This window comes from Heterodontus francisci, chromosome 10 (genome assembly GCF_036365525.1).
Source record: "Heterodontus francisci isolate sHetFra1 chromosome 10, sHetFra1.hap1, whole genome shotgun sequence".
Lineage (NCBI taxonomy): Eukaryota > Metazoa > Chordata > Chondrichthyes > Heterodontiformes > Heterodontidae > Heterodontus > Heterodontus francisci.
In genome coordinates, this window is record NC_090380.1 from 86,511,018 (window position 1) to 86,537,639 (window position 26,622).

The 26,622-nt window shown below is 44.5% G+C and overlaps 1 protein-coding gene across 1 annotated transcript in view; it reads left to right on the forward strand.

Moving 5' to 3' along the window:
- The window catches only part of LOC137374594 (NXPE family member 3-like), a 38,028-nt gene extending 12,773 nt beyond the window's left edge, over positions 1 to 25,255 (forward strand). Inside the window, exons 2-5 of the mRNA XM_068040932.1 lie at positions 2,123 to 2,907; positions 7,828 to 7,901; positions 15,966 to 16,175; positions 24,692 to 25,255. Of these exons, the coding sequence (XP_067897033.1) occupies positions 2,123 to 2,907; positions 7,828 to 7,901; positions 15,966 to 16,175; positions 24,692 to 25,245 (1,623 nt within the window). The 3' untranslated portion in view covers positions 25,246 to 25,255. The remainder of the gene's footprint in view (positions 1 to 2,122; positions 2,908 to 7,827; positions 7,902 to 15,965; positions 16,176 to 24,691) is intronic.
- Positions 25,256 to 26,622: the final 1,367 nt, after the last annotated feature.

Genomic DNA, 26,622 nt, shown 5'->3' on the forward strand with positions numbered 1-26,622 from the left:
AATAAGATTCTGAGGAGTCTTGACAGGGTCAATGTGGAAAGGATGTTTCCTCTTGTGGGAGAAACTAGAACTAGAAGTCACAGTTTAAAAATAAGTGGTTACCCATTTAATACAGCAACGAAGAGAAATGTTTTCTCTCAGAGGGTCATGAGTCTTTGGAACTCTCTTCCTCAAAATGCGCTGGAAGCAGAGTTTTTAAATATTTTTAAGGCAGAGGTAGGTCGATCGATTCTTGATAAACAAGGGTGAAAGGTTATTGGGGGTGGGCAGGAATGTGGAGTTGAGGTTACAATCAGATCAGCCATGATCTTATTGAATGGCGGTGCAGGCTCGTGGGGCCGAGTGGCCTACTCCTGCTCCTAATTCATATGTTCGAAAGAAGTACAAGTACATTGCTGCTTCACCTGGAATAAATGCTTGGGGCACTTGATGTTGAGAAGGCAGGAGGTAAAAGAACAGTCGTTATATCTCCTGCACTTCCACAGGAAGGAGTCGTGGGAAGGGGAGGGGGTATTGGGAGTAAGAGAGGACCTGGGTGTCACGGCGGGAATGGCCCCTTTGGAATGCTGAAATGAGAGTGGAGTGAGGATGTTTTTGATGGTGGAATCACACTGAAGATGGCGGTAATGTCGTAGGGCGATATGTTGAACATGGAGGCTTGTGGGGACATGGTGAAGACACGGGAAACCCTACCATGGTTCCGGGAGGGAGGGGAAGGGATGAGAGCAGAAATTCGGGAAATGGAATGGGCACGGACATGAGTCCTGTCAACCACAGTGGGGGGAACGACTTGTTTGAGGAAAATGGACGGCATATGAGAAGCATTGGTACAGAAGGTTGTATCATCAGAACAAAAACAATGGACACAGAGAAACTGGGAGAGTGGAATAGGGTTCTTCCAGGAAGTGGCGTGTGAGGAAGTGATGTTGAGGTGGCCAGGAGTCAGTGGGCTTTGAGTGGATGTTTGTCGATAGTCTATCCCCAGAAGTGGAGAAAGAAAAGTCAAGGAAGGGAAAGGTTGCAGTTGGAGGTGGACCATAGTGAAGGCGAAGGAAAGATGGAAAGTGGAAGCAAAGTTTAATGACATTTTCCAGCTCAGGGCAAGAACAGGAAACGGCATCGATACAGACATGAATGTACCAGAAAAAGAGGTGATGGAGGATATATAAGTAGTACACGAACAAAGTATGGCCAACATATTCCATGAAAAGACAGGCATAGTTAGGACCCATGCACATTCTGTGAATAACAGACACAGCTAGGACCCATATGGGTTCCCTTCGAGACACCTTTTATTTGGACGAGTTTAATGAATTGAAAGGGTATGTTATTCAATGTGAGAACTAGTTCAGCCAGGTGAAGGAGGGTGTCTGGTGACAGGTTGGGCCTCATTCAAGTAAGAACCAGAGAGCTATGGGAATCTGAATCTTCGCTGTGCTATTCCTGTCCTTGTCATTTGGCCCATCATGTCTGTGCCTGCTGAAAAAGTGCGATCCATCCTAATCCCACTTTCCAGCTCTTGGTCCATAGCTCTGTAGTTTACCAAGCCTCAAGTGCATAGCCAAGTATTTTGTAAATGCTGTGCCTCTACCGCCCTTTCAGGCAGTGATTCCACAGTTCCACAGATGCTGCCAGACCTAGTGAACATTGCCTTCATTTTCTGGTTTTACTGTAGTGAATCCAAACCCTGTTCTCAGCCTTTGCCACATATGATCTTCCAACAGGAGTCATTGGTCAGTGATCAGGAGTGCAAGCACTAACTGATGATATATTTATCCTCCCACGAACTCAGCAGTGCTGAAGCTAACTCTGCACACAGTGGAGATCAAGCTGGAACTTCCCTTGTCTGATAAAATTTAGGCACTGGCTCGATAAATTCACTGAGCTCTGGTCAATGGTCAGATTTTCTACGAACATGCTTTCTCTCCTGGTCTGGGATGCAATCGGAGAATATAAAGCATTAACTATACACTGCTTCATTGAACTATACAACCTTTGCATCATGATGTGGCAATCCCAAAAATTCTGTGATCTGAATTAAATTTCCTAAATGAAGGAGGGAAGTAACATATATGTGATGGTAATGGGAAAAAAATCATTAACATGTTGTTCCTTTTTGTAGTATGATAAACCTTCAATTTCTGGATCAGAATCCAAATGGAGGAGATATCCAACTTCAAAGATTTATCCTGCAATGAGGCAGAAAGTGGAAACAAGGAAGCTCCCTTGGATACACAACTTGGTGCAATGTGGCTACCAGAATCACAGCTTCACCCCTGAAGAAAGGTCAGAGGGAACATTCCTTATGAAAATGATCAAATGGCCAAAGCCTCCAAGTCCCATTGTACCCTATCAAAAAAGCAGTGACCCATCGCATGCTCGCTTTGTTATTTTAAATTCAACAAAGACTTTCTATGTTGGAGATCAATTACAAGTGATGCTGCGAATAACTGATTTTGAAGGACACCCAAAGCAATATGGGGGTGACTATCTCCAAGCCCGGATCCACACCCCAGCTTTAAAAGCTGGTTCAGCAGGAACAGTTATAGATAAGCAAAATGGAATTTACTTGATAAATTTTAGTTTAACTTGGCCAGGGAAAGTTGAAGCGTCTGTTTCCTTGGTTCATCCCAGTGAAGGGGTCCAAGCACTTGAAAGGCTACGTGAACGGCCACAGAGAATGTATTTTCAAAGTACCTTCAAATCAGGAGATGCCTCAGAGACCACTGCATGTAATCTTTGTTTGCCTCAATCTGATTCCCTCTGTAACTTTACTGATCTCAGGACTGGGGAGCCCTGGTTCTGTGACAAACCAAAGAAGCTTCCCTGCACTGCTCGTATCAACCATGCTAAAAAAGGATATGAGAAAGCCCCCTTAATTGGAGAAGAGAGTCGATTTTTCCAAAGGTATGTCACTTAACATTCTTTTCTTTCCACTTTGCCTTTCCATCTTTCATTCTGGTTCAGATTGCAGTAAAAACACGAGTTATGGAACCAGACTTCCCCACACAAGAATGTCAAATAAATATTTGATCATGAAATATCTCCCAGAGCACAACAGTATTTAATTCCTTTTTGGTGCATTGATTTGGAGCCTATATTAATTTTATGAAAAAAATTGAGGTGCTTCTTCACAGTGAAGGATGGAAAATTGAATGGCAAGTTATCAGAGACCACCCTTAGACAGCTCTAAGGATTTTTCCAATTGCTGTATTGGCAGAAGCTATTGGACTGATGCACATCTCAGACTGGGAATGGTATTTAGTACAGAGAAAGGAGTTAAAAGTCAGGAAAGTAATCAATGAATTCTTTTTTTAATTCTATGATGGATGGTATTGCAAACCAAGATGCCAAAATAAACATGCATATTAATCGAAGATGTATGATAAGTAATTTATTTCATCTTCTTCTGGTGATTTTAACTTTATAACAGCAGCAATTAGATTTCAGCTCCCTCCAATTAAGCATTTTTTTTCTATGTTAAACATTAGAGTTAATTAATCTGCTGTGATATGATGACGGGATGAACTAGAATCTTGAATGTCTTAAAATTTTCCGTAGAGTTGTACAATGATTACTTTTGAACCCTCTGGTTATGATAGTACTTAATGTCTGAGATTAGAACACTATTCAACCATGAGGGCATCACAGCTGAGCCTCATTGGACTGAATTTTTCGGCACTGCCCGCGGTCCTGGAGGTGAGACCGGAGGTTGACAACAGTGATGTTTGTGCAGGGGCGGGCTGTGAAGTGCGATTATGTGGCGGTCAGTCATTTAACTGCCGGCAGGTGGAGGAAGCACCCAGTAGGGCACTGGTGGCGGCATAAAGTCACACCACTGGGAGTGCTGGTGCCATCTTTAAAGGGCTGCCAACACTCTTCTCACTCGTTGCAGCAGCAAAGAAGGCTCAGAGGAACAGCAGCAGAAAGCAGGCCAGTTCAGAGGTAAGATCCCGTGTGGCCTCACGGTTTAGCGATGCCGCCCTGTAGGTTATCCACTAGGCTGGCTGCCAGCCGAGGATGCCTGCCAGACCAAGGGAAGCCTAGTAGAGATTGGAGAGGAGGTCAGCAGCCATGGGGTCATCTGAGAACCTGATTGCAGTACCACTGGAGGGTGAATGACCTCATCCACCAAGGTAGGTGCACAACAATGTGCTCGCCTTAGGGGCTTACATGTGGTGAGGTGGGAGGGTGAGCTAGTTAGAGAAGGGATGCCAACCCAGTTCCTGGCAAGGGGGTCCAGGCAGCAGCATTGGCTGTGGCAGGCAAGGCAGCATATTGGTTAATGGCTCCCCCCCATCTCAGGTGACTCCTGCACTTCTGTCTCTGAGTGGTCGCATGAGGAAGGCATACCTGTGGGACCATCATGGACAATCAGGTGGCCAACATCATAGGCAATGTGTGTATCTTAGTCAGGTGACTCACAATGTTCATCTGTGCGCTTGCAGGAAAAGACAGTCAACAATGCCTGGGAAAAGGCAAAGACTGATGGTGGTATTCCATACCTATTAATCCTGACCCCCAGTGAGGAGAAGGCACTGGGGCTTGGTGGGCAGCATGGGGGCCATTCTATCACAGATGATGAGACGGGAGTGGGAGACGAAAGAGTGAATGGCCTATTGGATGGGCAAAAGAAAACCTCAGACAAGGACGACGCTGATGTGTCCACCACTAGTCAGATGAAGCTCCACCCTAGGAGTGGACTGAAGGGCATGATGAATTGCACATTATCCTCAAATTACTCTTTGCCTACTAAGATCAAAGACAAGAGCAGCAGGCTGCAAAGACCGGTAGATAGCCGTCCACCACTGAGGAGGAGGAGGGAGCCTCAGAGGATGCACCATCACATCATTCCTCCTCACCCTGCACCAGTGCAGATACTTTTGTGTTGATGGGTATCCATTTGCAGAGATCCCAGAGGCGACCCATGTGCCAATGATGGAGAAGTCTATCCAGGCCATGAATGCAGCCATGTCTCCAACGTATGCATACATGGCTTCCTCCATGGAAAGACTGGCGACCCTCATGGATAGCCATATCGAGCAGACCACATAATGGATGCCACAGATGCCTGCGGACCTGCATGCCATCACTAACTCCATGAGCTTTGTGCAGCAATGACTGGGCGAGAGGATGGGTCAATGCACCAGGTCCTCAGACTCCTCAGGTGAGCTTGGAGGTACAAGTCTGCCTTGAAATGGAGGAGAAGGGGCTGCCTGACGCATCTGGGAGCGCCTGTCAGGCAGCTTCTGGTGTCGACAGCAGCTCTTCAGCCCCTCTGTCAGTTACACCAGAACCTCATTAAGCCACAATGACAAAGGAGACTCCTGCACTCTGCACAAAGTTGTCAATTTACCGGAGCCCTCCAGGCCTCCGGCAGGTAGAGGATGATGGCCTGCCTCCACCTCAGTTGATAGCATGGGGGAGTACCACATAGGAGCACATGGAAGAGATTTAACAAAAGCACCTAGTTGCACTCAGGATTCACTGTTTTTTTGGGGGATTCTTGAAGCATTGAAACTCTTTGTACTGCCATTACATTTCTGATGTTGCAGGGCATGAGTTCTCCTTGCATCTCTTGGGGGGCCATTTGAACTTCAGGAGCACCTTGGCTCTATCAAAGTGTTTAGCGGGTGGAAGCTCACCACAAGATCAAAATATTCCCCATGCCACAATGTCAAGTCTAACTGGGACCAGGTAAATGGTAAGCTTAATGAATGCGGTGGCACCAGGGCTGCAGAATGCTGAAGTTTTACTGGATTTCAGGTTCTGTCAGTAAGGATCATGTGAACTGTTCCTGTATGAGTGTATCCCCAGCATTCCTTGCATGTGTTATGACCAAGGTGGGAGTAATGCACTGTTAATTCAGTCCCAGTACTCCACAGGTCACATCATATTAGTAAAGTTTCTCACCTACCGGAAAGTAGCCAAATTAACACTCTATTTGTCCCCCAGAATAAAGCACACCAAGCCAGGTTTCTTTAAACAACAATAGAATTAACTATTTATTGATAAACTAAATCTTAAACAATAATGAGATAAATCCATATATGAAAAGATTTTATCACTTCTTATTCTTCCTAACCCTCATGCACACACACATACATTCAAAAATGGGTTAATCGGGGAAAAAGGATGTTTTGATTTACAACGGTTTCTTAGGTATAATAAAATAATTGGTTGTCATGGTCTGGTAGGATATTTCCGGATCAGTGAGGTGTCCCAGAGTCGAATAGTCAGATACCACTCTGTCCAGATGAGATTGATGAACAGACTGTGATGGGTAGGTGTTCAAGGCAATTTGTCTGCAGCAGGCACCACATAAGGTCTTCCATCAGGGGTGCAGCAACAGGAATCAGTTCTCACACTCAATGTAAAAGCCCCTTTTTTTAAAAAATGCAAGATTTCTGCCAATTCAGGACTTCTTCAAACACAGGAAGCAGCTTGATGCAGAGATTCACAACTTAATGCAGAGTTTCTTCAGAGACCTGAAGCAACAGTAATCTGCCACAACCGAAATACAAGACTTCCTCTCTCCAAGCAGACTCAGCTACAAAGGTTTAGCTCCCATTCATTTGATTTACAACTCTTTCAAAGTTCTTTTAACTTCATGAGGAAATTGGAATTACACTTGATGCAGGAATTATTTTCAAGAGAAAGAGATTTTTGGGTTGTCTTTCTGGAGGTCCAGCACCAACCCTTTTTAACCCAAAGTGAAACTAAACTTTCAACAGTCAAATTACCTGACAGTCATAAATCTTCCTAGTTGCTTGGAAACAGGTCTTGCAGTCTGTGCACACAGTTCAAATACCAAGTTGTAGCACTCACTGTTCACAGAAAATCCTTTTTCTCTGTTTCTAAAAGCACACAGAACTCTTAGCTTTCAATAAAAAAACAAAACTCTTGTATAGCATGGCAACTTGTCTGCGGTCGCTGGGACTCCACACCACATCCTGCACCTGGTGGAGGAGGCGTCATAGTTAACGATATCCTCAGTGTTCAATTGCTGTCCCCTCTCAAGCGCCAGATTGTGTAGGACAAAGCAGATCTAAGCAATATGGGAGACCCTTGCTGGGGAATATTATAGGGCTCCACCAGACCTGCCAAGGCATCTGAACCGCATCTTCAGAAGCCCTAAGGCCTGTTTGATGGTCGCTTGAGTTGTGCTATGGTTGATGTTGTATCTCTCCTCTGTATCAGTGCTAGCATTCCTCACAAGCGTCAGTAGCCATGTCTTTAATGAGTAGTATAAACAGAAAGTGCTGGAAATACTCAGCAGGTCAGGCAGCATCTGTGGAGAGAGAAGCAGAGTTAATGTTTCAATGTGCCGATGAAAGGTTACAGACCTGAAATGTTAACTCTGCTTCTCTCTCCACAGATGCTGCCTGACTTGCTGAGTATTTCCAGCACTTTCTGTTTTTATTTCAGATTTCCAGCATCTGCAGTATTTTGCTTTTCTTTAATGAGTAGCACTTGTTGCTCATTATCTATCCTTGAAGGCAAGCAGGGGGTAAGAAAAGGTCTGGAACCTAGGAGTGCATCATGGCTGCTTCCCGAGAACCATGCACACACCTGTAGGAACCACTTGCGGTGGTCGCAGACCAGTTGTACATTGAGTGGAAGCCCTTCCTGTTGATGAAGGCTGCAGGCTGGTTAGTGGGAGCCTTGATGGCCATATATTTGCAGTTGATGACTTCTTGCACCTATGGGAATTGAGAGGTTTGAGGAATAAGATAGCTGAGAATATTTCTAGGCTATATCCTGGATGTATTATTCACTTCTCACATTGATACAACAACTTAATCTATGATATATTTACATTTACAGTGAAGTCAACATCAAGAAGCCCATATTACCTAATGCCACAGGGTATATAATAGTACAACCTTCACCTCGAGCAGGTAAGATAATTGTAAACGCATGGCTAGTAAATTGAATGTTTGTTATATGAGAGGGAGTCTGAGTAAGCAGAATGGTGAGCAACTCCTTGTTGCAAAAACACAGGAATTTGTGGCTTTTTCAACTAAAGCATAATTTAATGCCCCATGTTGGTATTTTCTGAATTAGATTAACATTTTGGATGTGAACATATTTAGAGCATGTAGGACTTGTCCAACAAGAATGCATTGCCTTGATGAATTCAGGTATGATTAATTCTGATCCAAAACTGTTCTGATGAAAGGTCACTGACCTGAAACGTTAACTCTGCTTCCCTCTCCACAGATACTGCCTGACCTGCTGAGTATTTCCAGCACTTTCTGTTTTTATTACTGATTTCCAGCATCCACAGTATTTTGCTTTTATTTTAGTGTTGATCTTGTACTGTGGTCAGTTCCCCTGCCCCGTCCCTGCTAAATACATCCAGTTTATAAACAAATGATGTGTAATAGGCGGCTGATCTACTAACACCTGTTTTCTACTGCTGCTGGAAGTGAAAATCATCCCCAAGTAGTCTGTTCCTAGGGAGCGGGAATGTGGGACATCAGCAGGGCAACACCAAGGTTCCTGCCAACAGTCCCTCTGTAGTTCTGGAAGGGAGCTACACGGCAGAGAAAAATGGACTGCAATTTCAGTTAGGTATTTTGCTGAACATTTGGAATCCATTGCTGCTGTTGCTATTCATGTATGGTCTTACCTGGGAGTCGGAGAGGCACATATCGGGTGCTCCTTGGAATCAGCACATGCTGAGCTGAAAAAAAATCCGTCATGTCACGGCAAAGTTGCAAGCTGATTGATTGATGAGCATCTAGTGTAAGTGTCTGTAGAGCATTTGACACATTCAATACTTTTAGGAAAAGTGGGTTGATAATTGGATTATCGAAAAAAGGTAGAAGAAAGGTAAAAGTTTTTTTTTCTTGAACTCTGCCTTATACACACAGAAGAAGCTGATTGGTGAGTAATTTTACTTTCTACTTTCTAGTTTCCAGTTTAAAGTAAATAATCTGAAAGCAAGCTTAAGGCATGGCAGGACAGCTCGGCTGTGTGGAATGCCCATCTCATGACATGGGGGAGTCGTGGACAGTTCACATGGCCTAGACGATCACATGTACAGGAAGTGTCTCCAGCTGCAAAAACATGAGCTCCATGTTTTGGAACTCGAGCAGAGGTTGGAGTCATTGTGGTGTATCCGCGAAGCTGTAAACTACGTGGATAGCACTTTTACCAAAGTGATCACACCGCAGATCAAGAGTGTGCAGGCAGAGAGGGAATGGGTGACCACTAAGCAGCCTAGAAAGACTAGGCAGGTAGTGCAGGAGTCCTTGAGTCTTTCTCACTCACTAACCAGTTTTCCGTTTTGGATACTGGTGAGGAATATGGTTTGTCAGAGGAATGCAGCAAGACCCAAGTTTGTGGCACCACAAGTGGCTCAGCTGCACAGTTGGGGGTGAAGAAGAGTGGAAGGGCAATAGTAGTAGGCGATTTGATAGTTAGGGGAACAGACAGGCCATAGATGTGACTCCAGGATGGTATATTGTCTCCCTGGTGCCAGAGTCAAGGATGTCACGGAATGGCTGCAGGGCATTCTTTCAGGGCAGGGTGAACAGCCAGAAGTCATGGTCCACATTGGCACCAATGACCTGGGTTGAAAGAGGGATGAGGTCCTGAAAGCAGAATTTAGGGAGCTAGGAAGGAGATTGAAAAGCAGGACATCTAAGGCAGTAATTCCAGCACCATATGCGAGTGAGTATAGAAATAGGAAGATTGAACAAATGAATACGTGGCCTGAATAAATGATGTAAGAGGGAGGGCTTTAGATTCCTGGGGCATTGGGACCAGTTCTGGGGCAGGTGGGACCTGAACAAGATGGATGGGCTATACCTTAACAGGACGGGGACTAATATCCACATGGGGCGATTTGCTAGTGCTCTTCGGGAGAGTTTAAACTAGCTTGTCAGGGGGTTGGGAACTTGCAAGGGAATTCAGAAAGAAAAACAAAGCTGGTTATGAGAAGTAGAAAAGTTGTGAATGAAAGTGGAAAGCAGCCGAAATAAATGCTAGAACCAACAAGGGTCTAAATACAGAATAGTTTTAAAAAAGCAGAATTACAGGCACTCTATCAGAATGCACGCAGCATTTGCAACAAGGTAGGTGAGTTGATGACGCAAGTAGAAGTAAACCAATATGATTTAATTGCCATCACGGAGAGGTGGCTGCAGGGTGACCAAGACTGGGAACTGAATATTAAAGGATATTTGACATTTAGGAAAGACAGGCAAAAAGGAAAAGGAGGTGGGGTAGTGCTGATAATAAGAGATGAGATTAGTGCATTAGTGAGAGCGGATCTTCAATCGGAAGAGCAGAATGTAGAATCTGTTTGGGTGGAGCTAAGAAACAGCAAGGGCCAACAATTATTGGTAGGAGTAACTTACAGGCCACCAAACAGTAGTGATAATGTGGGGCATGGTACAAATCAGGAAATTAGAAGTGCATGTAGCAAGGGCAATGCAGTAATCATGGGTGATGTCAATCTACATATAGGCTGGGTAAATCTAAGGAGCACCAATATTGTGAAAGAAGACTTCCTGAAATGTGTCCAAGATGGTTTTCTGGAGCAATATGTTAAGGAACCAACTAGGGAACAGACTATTTTGGATCTAGTATTATGCGATGAGAAAGGGCTAATTAATAATCTGGTGGTAAAAGAACCTTTAGGGCAAAATGACTATAGTATGATAGAATTTTCCATTAAGTTTGAAAAAGATGTAGTTCAATCCGAAACTAGGGTCTTAAATCTAAACAAGGGCAATTATGAAGTTATGAGGAGCAAGTTGGCCATGGTGGATTGGAAAAATACATTAAAGGGTTGGACAGGAGATAGGCAATGGCTCGTATTTAAAGAGTTAATGCATGGTTTTCAAAAAAACATACATTCCTATCAGGCAAAAGAACCCAATAGGGAAAACAAGTCAGCTATGGCTAACAAAAGAAGTTAAAGATTGTATTAGATCAAAGGGGGAGGCTGAGAAAGTTGCGAAAAAATGTCATAATCTGGAGGATGAGAATTTTAGAATCCAGCAAAGGAGGACCAAGAAATTGATAAAGAAAGAGAGAATAGAATATGAATTTAAGCTAGCACGAAATATAAATACGGATTATAAAAGCATCTATGGGTATGTAAAATGAAAAAAAAAACAAAGAAAATGTTGTTTAGTTGTACAGAACTTGAGTATTGCTGAAAACAGAGACATTTTGTCAAAATAATAAGGCCCCCTGCTTTGCAGACAGAAAGAATATGTACACACATTGCACCTGTTTCAGCGAAACAAAATAAGTGACAGTTATTTGCTGGTTCATTCCTCAGGACAATGCCTTGACCAATCAGAGTCAAGCTGCCTGGTGTAAACTTCAAACAAAACTTGGTAGTTAACTGTCAGTCATCATAAACTGATGCATTCTGCATGGCAATACCTCTACCAATCAGAGTCCACATTTTTCTATTCGTTTTGTGGGTTCTGTCATTGCTGGCTAGGCCAGCATTCATTGTCCATCCCTAATTGCCCTTGAACTGAGTGGCTTGGCTATTTCATGATGTAGTTTACATGGATTTCAGCAAAGCCTTTGACAAGGTCCCACATGGGAGACTTATCAAGAAAGCAAATGCACATGGGATACAAGGTAACTTGATAAGGTGGATTCAAAATTGGCTTAGCTGTAGGAGACAGAGAGTGATGACAGACGGCTGTTTTAGTGACTGGAAGCCAGTGTCCAGTGGCGTACCACGGGGATCTGTGCTGGGTTCCCTATTGTTTTTCATTTATATAAACGACATAGATGACTATGTGGGGGGTAGGATCAGTAAATTCGCAGATGACACAAAGATTGGCCGAGTGGTTAACAGTGAGGTGGAGTGTCTTAGGTTACAGGAAGATATAGATGGGCAGAAATGGTCAAATGGGCAGAAAAGTGGCAGATGGAATTTAACGCTGAAAAGTGTGAGGTGATACACTTTGGAAGGAGTAATGTGACATGGAAGTATTCAATGAATGGCCTGACACCGGGAAGTTCCGAGGAACAAAGGGACCTTGGCGTGTTTGTCCATAGATCTCGAAAGGCAGAAGGGCAGGTTAATAGGGGAGTGAAAAAGGCATATGGGACACTTGCCTTTATCAATCGAGGCATAGATTACAAAAGCAGGGAGGTCATGTTGGAGTTGTACAGAACTTTGGTAAGGCCACAGCTGGAGTATTGTGTGCAATTCTGGTCGCCACATTATAGGAAGGATGTGATTGCATTGGAGGGGGTGCAGAGGCGATTCACCAGGATGTTGCCGGGGATGGAACATTTAAGCTATGAAGAGAAGTTGGATAAGCTTGGGTTGTTTTCACTGGAGCAGAGAAGATTGAGAGGTGACCTGATCAAGGTGTACAAGATTATGAGGGGCATGGACAGGGTGGATAGGGAGCAGCTATTCCCCTTAGTTGAAGGGTCAGTTACGAGGGGTCACAAGTTTAAGGTGCGGGGCGGGAGGTTTAAGGGGGATTTGAGGAAGAACTTTTTTACCCAGAGGATGGTGACAGTCTGGAATGCACTGCCTGGGAGGGTGGTAGAGGCAGGTTGCCTCACATCCTTTAAAAACTACCTGGATGAGCACTTGGCACGTCATAATATTCAAGGCTATGGGCCAAGTGCTGGCAAATGGGATTAGGTAGACAGGTCAGGTGTCTTTAATGCATCGGTGCAGACCCGATGGGCCGAAGGGCCTCTTCTGCACTGTATTATTCTGTGATTTCAGAGGGCAGTTAAGAGTCAAGCACTTTGCTGTGGGTCTGGAGTCACATGTAGGCTAGACCAGGTAAGGACAGCAGATTTCCTTCCCTAAAGGACATTAGTGAACCAGATCGTTTTTTACAACAATCAACAATGGTTTCATGGTCACCATTAGATTTTTATTAATTGAATTCAAATTTCACCATCTGCCATGGTGGGATTTGAACCCATGCCTCAGAGCTTTAGCCTGGGCCTCTGGATTACTCATCCAGTGACATTACCACAGCACCACCACGTCTCCCTGCCAACCAATCAGCACTCTCTTCTCATGCAGTATAAATTTGTTGCTTTCCCTTACATTGGTATCCTTGCGATTTGTCCTGATGAGTGCAAGACAAAAAGCTTTGACAAAATGTCTCTTTTCAGCAATACTAAAGACAAATGTGTGTCTATTACAGGCAAAGGCAGGACAATTTATAATGGGAAATTATATTAGGGAGGCACAGTGGCGCAGTGTTTAGCACCACAGCTTCACAGCTCCGGGGACCCGGGTTCAATTTTGGGTACTGCCTGTGCGGAGTTTGCAAGTTCTCCCTGTGACGCGTGGGTTTTCACCGGGTGCTCCTGTTTCCTCCCATCGCCAAAAACTTGCAGGTGATAGGTAAATTGGCCATTGTAAATTGCACCTAGTGTAGGTAGGCGGTAGGGAATATGGATTACTGTAGGGTTAGTATAAATGGGTGGTTGTTGGTTGGCACAGACTCGGTGGGCCGAAGGGCCTGTTTCAGTGCTGTATCTCAAAATAAATACAGAAATGGCAGAGAAGCTAAATAATTACTTTTTGTCTATCTTCATGGAAGAAGATACAAGAGGTCTCCCTGACATAATTGAGATCCAGGAGTCTAGTGAGAATGAGGAACTGAAAGAAATAAGGATCAGCAAAAACGTAGTATTGGAGAAATTAATGGGACTGAAAGTTGACAAATCCCTGGGACCTGATAATCTTCACCCTAGAGTATTGAAAGAGATGGCTACAGAGGTAATGGATGCATTAGTGATCATCTTTCAAAATTCTCTAAATTCTGCAATGGTGCCTGCAGATTGGAAGGTTGCAAATGTAACCCCACTGTTTAAGACAGGAGGGAAAGAGAAAATGGGAACTGCAAACCTGTTAGCCTGACATCGGTAGCAGGGAAAATACTAGAACCTATTAGAAAGGATGTGATTACTGGACACTTCGAAAATAATGGTCTGATTGGGCAGCGTCAACATAGATTTTTGAAGGTAAAATCATGTTTAACAAGCTAGTTCGAGTTTTATGAGGATATTACTAGCAGAATGGATAAGGGAGAACAAGTGAATGTGGTGTATTTGGACTTTCAGAAAGCTTTTGATAAAGTCTCACATAGAAGGTTAGTAAGCAAAATTAAAGTGCATGGGATTGGGGTTAATATACTAGCATGGATTGAGGATTGGGTAATGGGCAGAAAACAGAGAGTAGGAATACATGGGTCATTCTCAGGTTGGCAGGCTGTGACCAGTGGGGTACCACAAGGATCAGTGCTTGGGCCCCAGCTGTTCATAATTTATATCAATGATTTGGATGTGGGGGCCAATTGTAATGTTTCCAAGTTTGTGGACAACACAAAACTTGGTGGGAATGTGAGTTGTGAGGAGGATGCAAAGAGGCTTCAAGGGATTCGGACAGGCTGAGTGAGTGGGCAAGAACATGGCAGATGAATATAATGTGGATAAGTGTGAGGTTATCCACTTTGGTAGGAGGAATGGAGGTGCAGAGTATTTCTTAAATGGTGAGAGATTGGAAAGTATTGATGTCCAAAGGGTCCTGGTGTCTTTGTTCATAGGTCACTGAAAGCTAGCATGCAGGTGCAACAAGCAGTTAGGAAGGCAAATGGTATGTTAGACTTTATCACAAGAGGATTTGAATACAGGAGCAAAGGTATCTTGCTTCAATGATATAGAGCATTGGTGAGGCCGCACCTGGAACATTGTGAGCAGTTCTGGTCCCCTTGCCTGAGGAAGGATATACTTGCCATTGAGGGAGAGCAGCGAAGGTTCACCAGACTGATTCCTGGGATGGTGCGATTGCCCTATGAGGAGACAATGAGGAGACTGGGCCTGTATTCTTTGGAGTTTAGAAGAATGAGAAGCGATCTCATAGAAATTTACAAAATTCTTTAAGGGATAGACAGGGTAGATGCAGAAAGGATGTTTTCCCTGGTTGTGGGGTCTGGAACAAGGGGACACAATCACAGAATAAAGGGCAAGCCATTTAGGACTGAGATGAGGAGGAACTTCTTCACTCAGAGTTTGGTGAATCTTTGGAATTCTCTGCCCCAGAGGGTGGTGGAAGCTCAGTCACTGAGTAAGTTCAAGACAGAGATCGATAGATTTCTAGTTGCTAATGACATCAAGGGATATGGGGATAGTGCGAGAATATGGTGTTGAGGTAGACGATCAGCCATGGCCTAGAATAGCGGAGCAGGCTCGAAGAGATGAATGACCTACTCCTGCTGCTATGTTCCTTCCTATGGTTACATGCATTCAGAATGCAGAACATAACTTTGGCTGTAAAAGATAGTCGTGGTTACTCAAAATAGATGCAAAGTGGGCATTCTTGGGTTTTGGAGTAAATATATAATCATCGGTGAGATATTGCTGAAATAGTTTATATTCTCTATATACTGTAGTAAGGATAACAGGTATGCAGCATTTTACTTAGTCTCTATTCCCAGGGGCAGTGCAAGGAGCTTGGACTGGAAACTATTCAAAAGACTCCAGCAGTTAGGAGTCAGGAGTGAGGTGTTACTTTTATTTACTCATTTCCTTCATCTTTTCTGGAGAAAGTTAAATAGTCTAGTTGCCATGTCTACAAGAGGATGTACTTAATGGGGCATGAATATGTGGTCAACATAATGTCCTATGTAGCAGCTCCACTGCCACCCAGCTGAGATGAGCTAACCCAGCACAGACAAAGCATTAAGAGTTGGGACCCCCCCTCACCTAGAAAGTTCAGTGACACACCAAGTGCTGCATTTACCCATTGACACAACAAGGTTTTTTTCGCTGCTTGGATCATTTTTCTCATTGTGTATGTGTACTTTCTGTGGCAACAGCTAATGGTCCTGCTGGGATTTGTCATTGCCATGGAAACTACAATTAACCAATTGAAAATGCATTGATAACCTAAGCTATAGGCCATCACCATCCTGCATCTTGTTTCTCTTTATTTTCAGCTGCAGTTCTCGGAGAATGCATCCGGGGAAAGCCTTTGGTATCACCATCTGGCTTTTATTATAAGGACCAGTGGATGTCAACAACCTGCAATATTCGCCGCTTTGACACTCCTGCAAAAATTACAGATTGTCTTCAGCGAAAAAAAGTTTATCTGTTTGGAGATTCCACTATACGTCAGTGGTTTGAATATTTGACCATGTTTGTGCCAGGTTGGTTTAGTTCGTCTGTCTGCCTATTTTTCTATCTTTGTATAAATCTGTCTGTCTATGTTTGCACCTATGTTTGTGTGCATCTATCTCTGTCATCTTGCATGTAGCATGGACCATACATTAACTGCATATGTAACAATTGAAATCTATCAATTATGCTTTTATAATTGGCTCAAGTAAGAATTTGAATCAAGGAAAGTAGTCAGAGAACTACTGATGAGAAACATATCACGATTTATAAAAATAACTAATCTTAAATGACTCATCGACCAGTAAAAGAAAGTTGAAGGTGAACCAATTAAATATAACAAAATACTTCATGAAATTGTTTTGCTTTGCCATTTTTACCATCTTGGTCTGCTCAAAATAAAATTTAAATATAGAAAATACATTTACAAAATACATTTTAAATTCAACTATTGCATTTTCTTCTTTCTTTGAGTATCGTTATTAATACTTTAATTTCAAGGTCACATCTGAGCTTGAATGTAATATGGTTGATTTTTTTTGCTCTTTGACCCAAGGGAATGGCCACTTCCCCTGATGGAAAGAGCAGGAAAAATAGCTAGAGATCTTTTTTGATCCATCAATGGCCTTTTGAATGGCCCCAGGATTTCCAGGGCTTCCTTGGTGAGAGGAGCTGTGTCTGTTTCTGTAGTAATACACACCATTGACGATTCTGCTAATGAAGTGGGAGATGGGATTCCCAGCCTTATCCACTTTCTAAAATCCCACTTCACTCTCATCCCGCAATCTGTGCTGTACAAGCTGCAGATGGTGTAACTCTGCAGCTCTTGTATTCCCTCCCCTCTCCTCACCCCCAAACCCTGCCTTGTGCATTTATACTTTCAGATACCCAAGAATTATCACCTGGTCAGCCAATGGTGCCTGATGCTGAAGGCTTGGAGGGAGAAAAAACTGAGGAGGAAGAAACACTGGCTGAAATTTAGATCAATTGGTGCAGATCTCGGTGGTGGCATCGGATCCGGGTGCTGTTGCCATATGAGCGGCCTGCAGCCAATCAACATTGATCATGCGGCGGCTGGCCAATTAAGGAAGGGGAGGTGTGGGGCCCATGCAATCAATCACCAGGGGCGGGAAACAAGGCATCGATAGTAGGTGCTGGCACCACATTTAAAGGGCTGCCAGCCCTGCTTTCACTGCTGCCTGGGTTAAAGGAGTGCCTTGCTGAGTGCCCCCAAGAAGCCTTCTACAGTCTCTACTCCCTGATAGGTAAGGAGATAAACACAGGCCTGCAATGACCATGTCTGAAGGAAGACACCGGGTGGCCCCACAGTTTAGCGATGCCTCCCTGCAGCTTCTCCTCTAAGCTGCAAGGGAAAGCCAGGAGGTCCGCTTCCCCAGGGACAACTGGAGGAAAGTTGCCCGTCTGACCAAGCAAGCCTGGATGGAGATTGCGGAGGAGGTCAGCAGCCATCAGATCACCCCCTCAGGACATGGATCCAATGCAGGAAGTGAGTTAATGACCTATCTGGACTGGTAAGATGAGAACTGCAAACACTTTTGACACGTTGGGCATTGTATGTGGCAGAGCGAGAGGGAACGTTTGGTGCAAAGGGAGTGACCACTCAGTCATGTTGATTGGGGAAGGGTAGCAGGACTCAGGTGCTGCCTGAGGCTTAGTTGCATCTTCATGAGAGGCACACATCAGTCATTGTCTCACCCCACACAATCCCTTGAGAGGGGCCAAATGCAGGAGGCAAATATGTGCCCCCATCATGGACCACTGGACTACCTCCATCAGAGGTTTAGGGCTTGTCTCCGCTGAGAAATTAATTTTGTACATCATTGTGTCTGCAGGAGAAGATAGCCCACAATTGGAAAGAGTGTGCCAAGACTGGCGGTGGAGTGCCTTATCTCCATGTCTTAAGCCCGTTGGAGGAAAAGGCCTCCATTGCTGATGGTGAGACAGGGTCCCCTACCCAAGACAGTCAGTGAGCATCTCCTGGGGCACAAGGGTGCATCTGCTGCAAACGAGCCATGCTGCTCATCTGTTCACCACTACATCAATGGAGCTGCACAGTAGGGGTGGTTGGAATGTCGCAATGGGCAGACCTTAACCCTTCAATGTCTCTTTTCTCTCATGCAGGTCAAGATGAACCACAAGAACAAAGAACTGGAAAGACTGGAGAACAGTCGGTCACCTCTGAGAAGGAGAAAGAGGAGGGAGGAGCGTCAGAGGGTGCACTGGCATATCATTCCTCCACATACTCCGCCAGCGCAGATACTCTCACATCAGCGAGTATCCGTTCGCGGTTAGATTCAGGCACACAACCTGGTGAGCACAACTCAGACACACCCAATCAGCTGACGGAAGCTGTGACATCTGAGGACACGAACAGTCAGAGGACCATGGGAGTCCAGGCTCATGCTGAGCCCTAGGCTAATGACGTGTCTCTGGTGTCAATGGCTGCATGGGAAATGCTACAGCTGCAATGAGAGGTAAGACAACATCTGGCAGAGATGCCAGAGGCTATGGATTCCCAAACACAGACAATGGAGGAGTCCATCCAGGCCTTTGGTGCTGCACTGTCTCTGACAGGTGCAAGTCCGGCTTCCTCCATTGAGAGATTGGCAACTCTCATGGAGAGGCAGATTCAGCAGACCAATCAATGGCTACCAGATATGCGCACAGAACTGCAAATCATCGCACTGTCCATGAGCTCGATGCAGCAGTGGCAAGGTGAGAGGGGCAAGGCATCTGGAGTCTCCACCAGGTCCACGTCCCTCTCAGCTCAGCAGAGAGGTACAAGTGTGCCTTATCAGCAGGCAGGAGCCACATCTGGGGGTTTCTCTCAGGGTCAGTATCTCCAAAACCCCTCTGCCAGTGACGACAGTGTCTCATCATCCCCGATGACAGGAGGCCCTCAAGTGTGCCAGAGCCCTCCAGTCCTCAGGCAGCAAGAGGACAGCCGCCAAGGTCATCCCAAGCCACGGGACAGCAAACTCAGCACCCTGCCTCCGACACTACTGACAGCGCAGGGGGTGCACCACATAGGAGCACCCGGAAAAGATTTAAGAAGAGCACCTAGATACACTTAGGGATTCATGGATGAATTTACATTCCAAATAGATCGGATTGCATTTTATGTCATCTCGCTACATCTCCTTCCCTTTGTTGATGCCCTTTGGGACTTAATTTAAACCCTTCCTCCTAAGGGGCTGGAAGCACTGGACAAAGTCCTGAATACTCAACGCTTTGGCCTTGACACTGTATGAATTGCACCTGGGTGCAGCAGTGCAGAAGGAAGGAGGCAACAACAGGACTGCTTAAAGGTAAGGCTTAATTAGTGCTGTTCGAGAAGGTGCTATGGGTCATAGGAAACATGAATGTATAAGGGCAGCTCGTGCCTCCCTTTCACGTATCACATGGCACCTTCCTGATCTCCCTGGGTCCTCTCATCTGGCACTGCCTGGGCACCATCCTCCTCCCCATCCTCATCATCGGAGGAGGCGTCGCGCTCTACGATATTCTCACTGACCAACACCATCTGCTCTCTAGCTCCAGGTTATGCAGTACACAGCAAACTGCCATGATATGCAAGACCCTCACTGGGGCATACTGAAGGGCCCCACCAGATCAATCAAGATAACTGAATCTCAGCTTGAGTAAACCAATGGCCTGCTCAATGGTCACTCAGGTTGACCCGGGGTAGGTATTGTAACTCTACTGCATCCATGCATGGGTTCCTCACAGGCATCCATAGCCATGTCCTCAGTGAATAGCCCTTGTCATAGAGTCATAGAGTTATACAGCACAGAAACAGGCCCTACGGCCCATCTTGTCCAGGCCGGCCATCAAGCACTTATCTATTCTAATCCCATTTTCCAGCACTTGGCCCATAGCCTTATATGCTATGGCATTTTAAGTGCTCATCTAAATATTTCTTAAATGTTGGGAGGATTCCTGCCTCTACCACCCCTTCAGGCAGTGTGTTCCAGATTCCAACCACCCTCTGGGTGAAAAGTTTTTTCCGCAAATCCCCTCTAAACCTCCTGCCCCCTGGTTATTGACACCTCCAATAAGGGAAAAAGTTTCTTCCTATCTACCCTATCTATGCGCCTCATAATTTTGTATACCTCAATCATGTCCCCCCTCAGCCTTCTCTGCTCTAAAGAAAACAACCCCAGCCTGCCAAGTCTCTCTTCATAGCTGAAAAGCTCCAGCCCAGGCAACATCCTGGTGAATCTCCTCTGCACCCTCTCCAGTGCAAACACATCCTTCCCATAGTGTGGTGCCCAGAACTGTACACAGTACTCCAGCTGTGGGCTAACTAGCGTTTTATACAGCTCCATCATAAACTCCCTGTTCTTATATTCTATGCCTCGACTAATAAAGGCAAGTATCCCATATGCCTTCCTAACCACCTCATCTAACTGTGCTGCTGCCTTCAGTAATCTATGGACAAGTCCACCAAGGTCCCTCTGACCCTCTGTACTTCCAAGGGTCCTACCTTGTATATTCCCTTGCCCTGTTAGTCCTCCCAAAATTCATCACCTCACACTTCTCAGGATTAAATTCCATTTGCCACTGTTCTGCCCATCTTACCAGCCCATCTATATCGTCCTGTAATCTAAGGCTTTCCTCCTCACTATTTACAACACCACCAATTTTTGTGTCATCTGCGAACTTACTGATCATACCTCCTATATTCACGTCTAAAATATTAATGTTGTCTCCAACGATCCATCCCTGTAGGTATACCGAGGGATGGAAAAGATCTGGCACCTGGCACTGCTGATGTATGTAGATGTTGTGGCTGCTTCCCAGGAAGTAGATTTGTTTGCAGTGGTCTCAGACCAGTTGCAGATTGAGTGAGTGGAAGTCCTTCCATGAAGGCCATGGCGGGTCAGTGGAAGCCTTGATGGTCATTTGCGTGCAGTCGATGACACCCTACACCTTGGGGAATACAGTAATGGCCCCAGCTTCTGTAGCCCTCTTAGCTTGATTTGTTTTGATCAGTTGGTAGTGCACACAGTCGCCTGCCCTCCTGAACAGGATATTGGTGACCTCCTTGATGCACAATTGAGCTGCAGATTCCAATATTCCACACATGCCTCCAGTGGACCCCTGCAGTGACCAATGGCGTAGACACTCAGTGCCACGGTGACCTTCAACGACACTGGCATCAGATGTCCACCGAGTCCCATGGTTCTCTGCTCATCCTGCATCATGGCACCAGATCACTGATGGCTACTCTGGAGAGGCGGAGTCTTCGAAGACACTTGACAGGATATCATTAGGTAGTTGAGCCATGGCCGTGACCCTCTCTTCTGCGTGCAGGAGGCTGTTGGCGTGCCCCTCTGCAATCTGCAGCCATTCGCAAGGCTGGCACTCCTGTGGGCCCCCAAGTTGCTGTATGCCCCTACAGGTGCCTGCACCTCCCTCCCTCTATGCTGCTCCTCCTCCTCAATTGGGGCCTTGAAGCCATATGAATGAGGCCCGTGACAAGTTGCTTCTCCCTGGGTGCAAGGCGATGCAGTCTGAAGCTGAGCCTCAAGGCTCACAGCTGCTCGAGGATATCCTGGAAGGTCATCTGCAGTCTCCCCCACTGAATGTTAGCTGCCTTTCACCAACCATGCTGTACCCATGGGACACGCACTGGGTAAGAACACTCTCAATATTCTCCCTTTAATCGTGTATTCCTTTGCCTTGTTTGACCTCCCCAAATGCATCACCTCACACTTCTCTGTGTTTAATTTCATTTGCCACTTTTCTGCCCACCTGACCAGTCTATTGATACCTTCCTGCAGCCTACAGCTATCCTCCTTGTTATCAACTAATGGGCCAATTTTTGTGTCGTCTGCAAACTTCTTGATCATGCCCCCTACATTTACATTTAAATCGTTAATGTTTGGCAGAAAAATCAGGTAACCTAGTACTGAGCCCTGTGGAACGCCACTGGAAACAGACTTCCAGTTGCAAAAACACCCATCAACAATTACCCTTTGTTTCCTGCCACTGAGCCAATTTTGTATCCAGCTTGCTACATTTCCCTGGATCCTGTGGGCTTTTATTTTTTAACCAGTATGCCAAGTGGGACCTTGTCAAAAGCCTTGTTAAAATCCATGCAGACCACATCAACTGCACTACCCTCATCAATCCTCCTTGTTAGTTCTTCAAAAAATTCATTCAATTTAGTCAGACAATATCTTCCCTTAACAAATCCATACTGACTATCCTTGAATAATCGTGCCCTTCTAAGTGATAGTTTACTCTATCTCTCAGAATAGATTCCAATAATTTGGTCACTACTGAGGTTAGACTGACTGGTCTGTAATTACTCAGTCTATCCCTCACTCCCTTTTTAAACAAAAGTACAATGTTAGCAGTTCTCCAATCCTCCGGCACCACACCTGTATCCAGTGAGGACTGGAAAATGATGTTCAGACCGTCCGCTATTTCCTCCCTGGCTTCTTTTAACAGCCTGGGTATATTTCATCCAGCCCTGCTGATTTCTTAACTTTCAAGAATGCTAATCCCATTAATACTTCCTCTCTCACTATGTTTATCACATTCAATACTTCGCACTCCTCCTTCTTAACTACAATATCTGCATTGTCCCCCTCTTTTGTGAAGACAGACACAAAGCATTCATTCAGGACCATGCCAACATCTTCCACCCCTACACATAGGTTACCTTTTTGGTCTTTTATGGGCCCTACTCTTTCCTTAGTTATCCTCTTACTCTTAATACATTGATCAGACATCTTTGGGTTCACTTTGATTTTGCTTGCCAATATTCTTTCATGCCCTCTGTTTGCTTTCTGAATTTCCTTTTTGACTTCACCCCTCCACTTTGTATGCTCCTCTCAGCTTTCTGTAGCAGAAAAACATCCCAAGGTGCTTCACAGAGGTGTAAGGAACAAAATGGATGTTAAGCCAAAGATAGGTGATGAAAAATATGGTTAAGAGGTGATTCTTGTCCAGTTCAAACTGTGATGTTATTTAAAATAAAAGCAAAATACTGCGGATGCTGGAAATCTGAAATAAAAACAAGAAATGCTGGAACCACTCAGCTGGTCTGGCAGCATCTGTGAAAAGAGAAGCAGAGTTAACGTTTCGGGTCAGTGACCCTTCTTCGGAACTAGATTCTTGTTGTACAGAGAATACAGTAGTTTGTACATTACATTTGATATTCTACTAATAATAAAATATTTAATTTTGAAAAGAAATTTACAATGAAATAGGCTTACGCCTATGGGAAATTTGTCATCTCTGAAATTACTAGTCACAGACCTCAAATTTTTTTTACCACGGGCATCGATGTGCGTGTATGAACATGTTGCCGACCCCTGGTGAGGATACGGAATGGTTGGGTAGAGTTTACATCCACGGGCCAGATGAAAACCTGTGGTGAGCCAGATCCTGGCCCATGGGCCATATGTTGGTCAACCCTGACCTAGGCATATTCCTGCTACACACAGTGATTCCTTGAAGGAAATCAGCCATGTTTCTGTCTCCCAGTGAACCACTAAATCAGCCATCCACATCTTCAAACCGGAAGCGTCAGAACCACCAAAGGAAAGTCACATGACCACCGAATTCAGCCTGAAGCCAGACGAGTCACCAACCGCCAGTGATTGTATAGCCCTTCTTTTTCTCTGGACTCTAATTTTACGAATCTATCGTTCCCCAATCTGTAACCTATTTGTATGTGTGTGTGTGTGTGTGAACTTCGAGTGTGTGTGTGTGTGTTTGTGAAAGTTGGAGCGGATATTATTATTTTACTTGGTTTTTACTTGGTTTAAGTACAACTCAGGAAAACCTTTTTGATTGGGTCTTTTTATGATCATGGCACATTAGCAGTTAAACACTCACTGAATTGGCAAGTATATCCACTTCAAAAAGAAACAAACCAGTTGTGGTCAAACAAGGAGAGGGAAAAGAGGGGAGCCCTTTGACCCTTCCTCACCTGATTGTAACACTTCCTAATCGCTTGCTGTACCTGCATGCTAACTTGCTGTGTTTTTTACAAGTACACCAACGTCTCTCTGAAGATCAACATTTAAAAGTTTCATGCCTTTTTAAAAAATTCTGCTTTTCTATTCTTACTGCCAAAGTGAATAACCTCATACTTTCCCATATTGTACACCTTCTGCCCCCTTGTTGCGCACTCACTTAACCTGTCTATAACTCTTTGCAGCCTCTTTGTGTCCTCCTCACAGCCTACATTCCCACTGTATTGTGATATATCAGTTTCAGGGAAGAAACTTCAAAGGAGAATACATAATTTGCAAAATAGATGGAAACAAACCAATATGATATAGAAGGTATACACTTATTTGCCAGTTTGTCAGTCTGTGCTTATTGCAAGATTCCACTATATGTTTTACGTCTCTTAGTTCATCTATTACATTAGCACACTGGTAAATCTGCAGCTCCATTTTGGTGTTCTGCAGTTGGAAATGATCTGTCCTCCCCATTTCATATCTGTTAGCATCAGGAACATTGTGGCTTACTGTGTTAAATAATGTTATAATTTCTGTTCTAGGTCTCAAAAAATTTGATTTTGGAAATCCTTCAAAACATGGCCCTCACCTTGCTGTGAATTTGGAAAATAACATCTTGGTGGAATATCATACTCATGGCCTTCCAGTCCAATGGAACACTCAATTGACTCAGCACCAGAAGTATATTGCAAATGCACTGGATGAAATTAAAGGAGGAAAAGACACAGTTATAGGTATCACGTTATGGGCCCATTTAACCACCCATCCAATAGAAGTGTATATCCGGAGACTACAGAATATTCGGAGGTCTATTGTACAGTTGCTCGACAGGAGTACAGATACACTAGTTGTAATAAAGACTGCCAATGTCCAGGCTCTGTCACTATACTATAGTCTCTACCACAGTGACTGGTATTCCTATCAGTTTGATTTAGTGATGAAACAGATGTTCACAGGCATCAATGTGGCATTTGTGGATGCCTGGGAAATGACCATAGCACATTACCTGCCACATGAATTACACCCCAAGCAAGTCATTGTAAAGAATGAAATTGATATGTTTCTTTCATATGTGTGTCCTTCTGAAAAGAGATAAATGCTGTATTACCAGGTTTTGGTTATAACACGATTCAAAATTTTAATAATTTAAATATGTTAATAACTCATTAAAAACTTTTTTAACAGGGATTTGGGATTTAACTGTGGGTGCACACTTTTCCCGGGCTTCCTGGAATTTGCTAGTAAAGCGAGGTGGGAGCACAGCAGCAATTCAGTTGGCTGAAGAAATGAGAGGCAAAAATTCCTGTAACTACTGAAATGTCACAGCTGTTTCCTTGCCTAATTGTGTGAAAGACCCTTTCCTGCAATACTAATTCTGAGAGTTTACTTTCACTGCTTTGCAATTTATTTTCACTCCTTTGTCATTTATTTCTACTGCTTTGGAGTCACTGCACTACTTTGGAATTGACTTTCCCTCTGTGGGTGGTCACTTTCATGACTTGGGAGATGAATTCCAATCCCACTAACTCTTTCACCTAGAGCAACAAGGACAGCAGGCCCATGGGAATACCACCAGCTGCAAATTCTCCTCCAAATCACACACCATCCTGAATTGGAAATATTTTGCTATTCCTTCATTGTCGCTGTATTGAATTCCTGAAACTACCTACATTATAGCACAGTGGGTGGACCTACATCACAAGAACTACAGCAATTCAAGGAGGTGGCACATTACAACCTTTTCAAGGGAAATTAAGGGTGAGCAACAAATGCTGGCCTTGCCAGGGATGTGCACATCCCCTGAACAAATAATTTAAAAATGTTTCTCTACTTGGGAGATTTGTTTATCTAATCTCCACTTTGCATCTGTAATGTCTCAGATCAGCATGGGTGTTGCTTATGCTATATTAGCTCACACTTCAGATGAGGAGCAAGATAAACAACAGCATCAACTGCATCAGCAGGATCAGGAAGACCAGCAGCAGCAGGCGCATCTCCTGCAGCACCAGTAGAAGCAGCAGCAGCCCTTTCTTCACAAATCTGCTGCTTCATATGAGAGAGGGGATGAGCAGAGAGGTGCAGTTCACAGTAGGTGATATCTGCAACACAGATTGTACAGACAAAGGATCAGCTCCCTGGACATATCTGAACACCAATGTTAAATCAGGCTCAGGGTCATGCATCAGGTCATGGCAGACATGTGCAGTTTTCTGGAAGAGGACATGCTGCCATGTGAAACTAATGATCATGCTTTACCAGTAGCTGTCAAAGTCACCACTGCCCTCAATTTCTTTGCTTCAGGCTCCTTCCAGGGATCAGCTGCTGACATTTGCAATGTTTCTCAGTTATCCACCCACAAATGCATCAATTGACTGATGATGTGGTTGCCTTGAAAGGCAATTATGTACCCTTTGCCACTGATGATGCCAGCTGGAATGAGCAGGCACTAGGGTTAGTGGCTCTCGTTGGCATC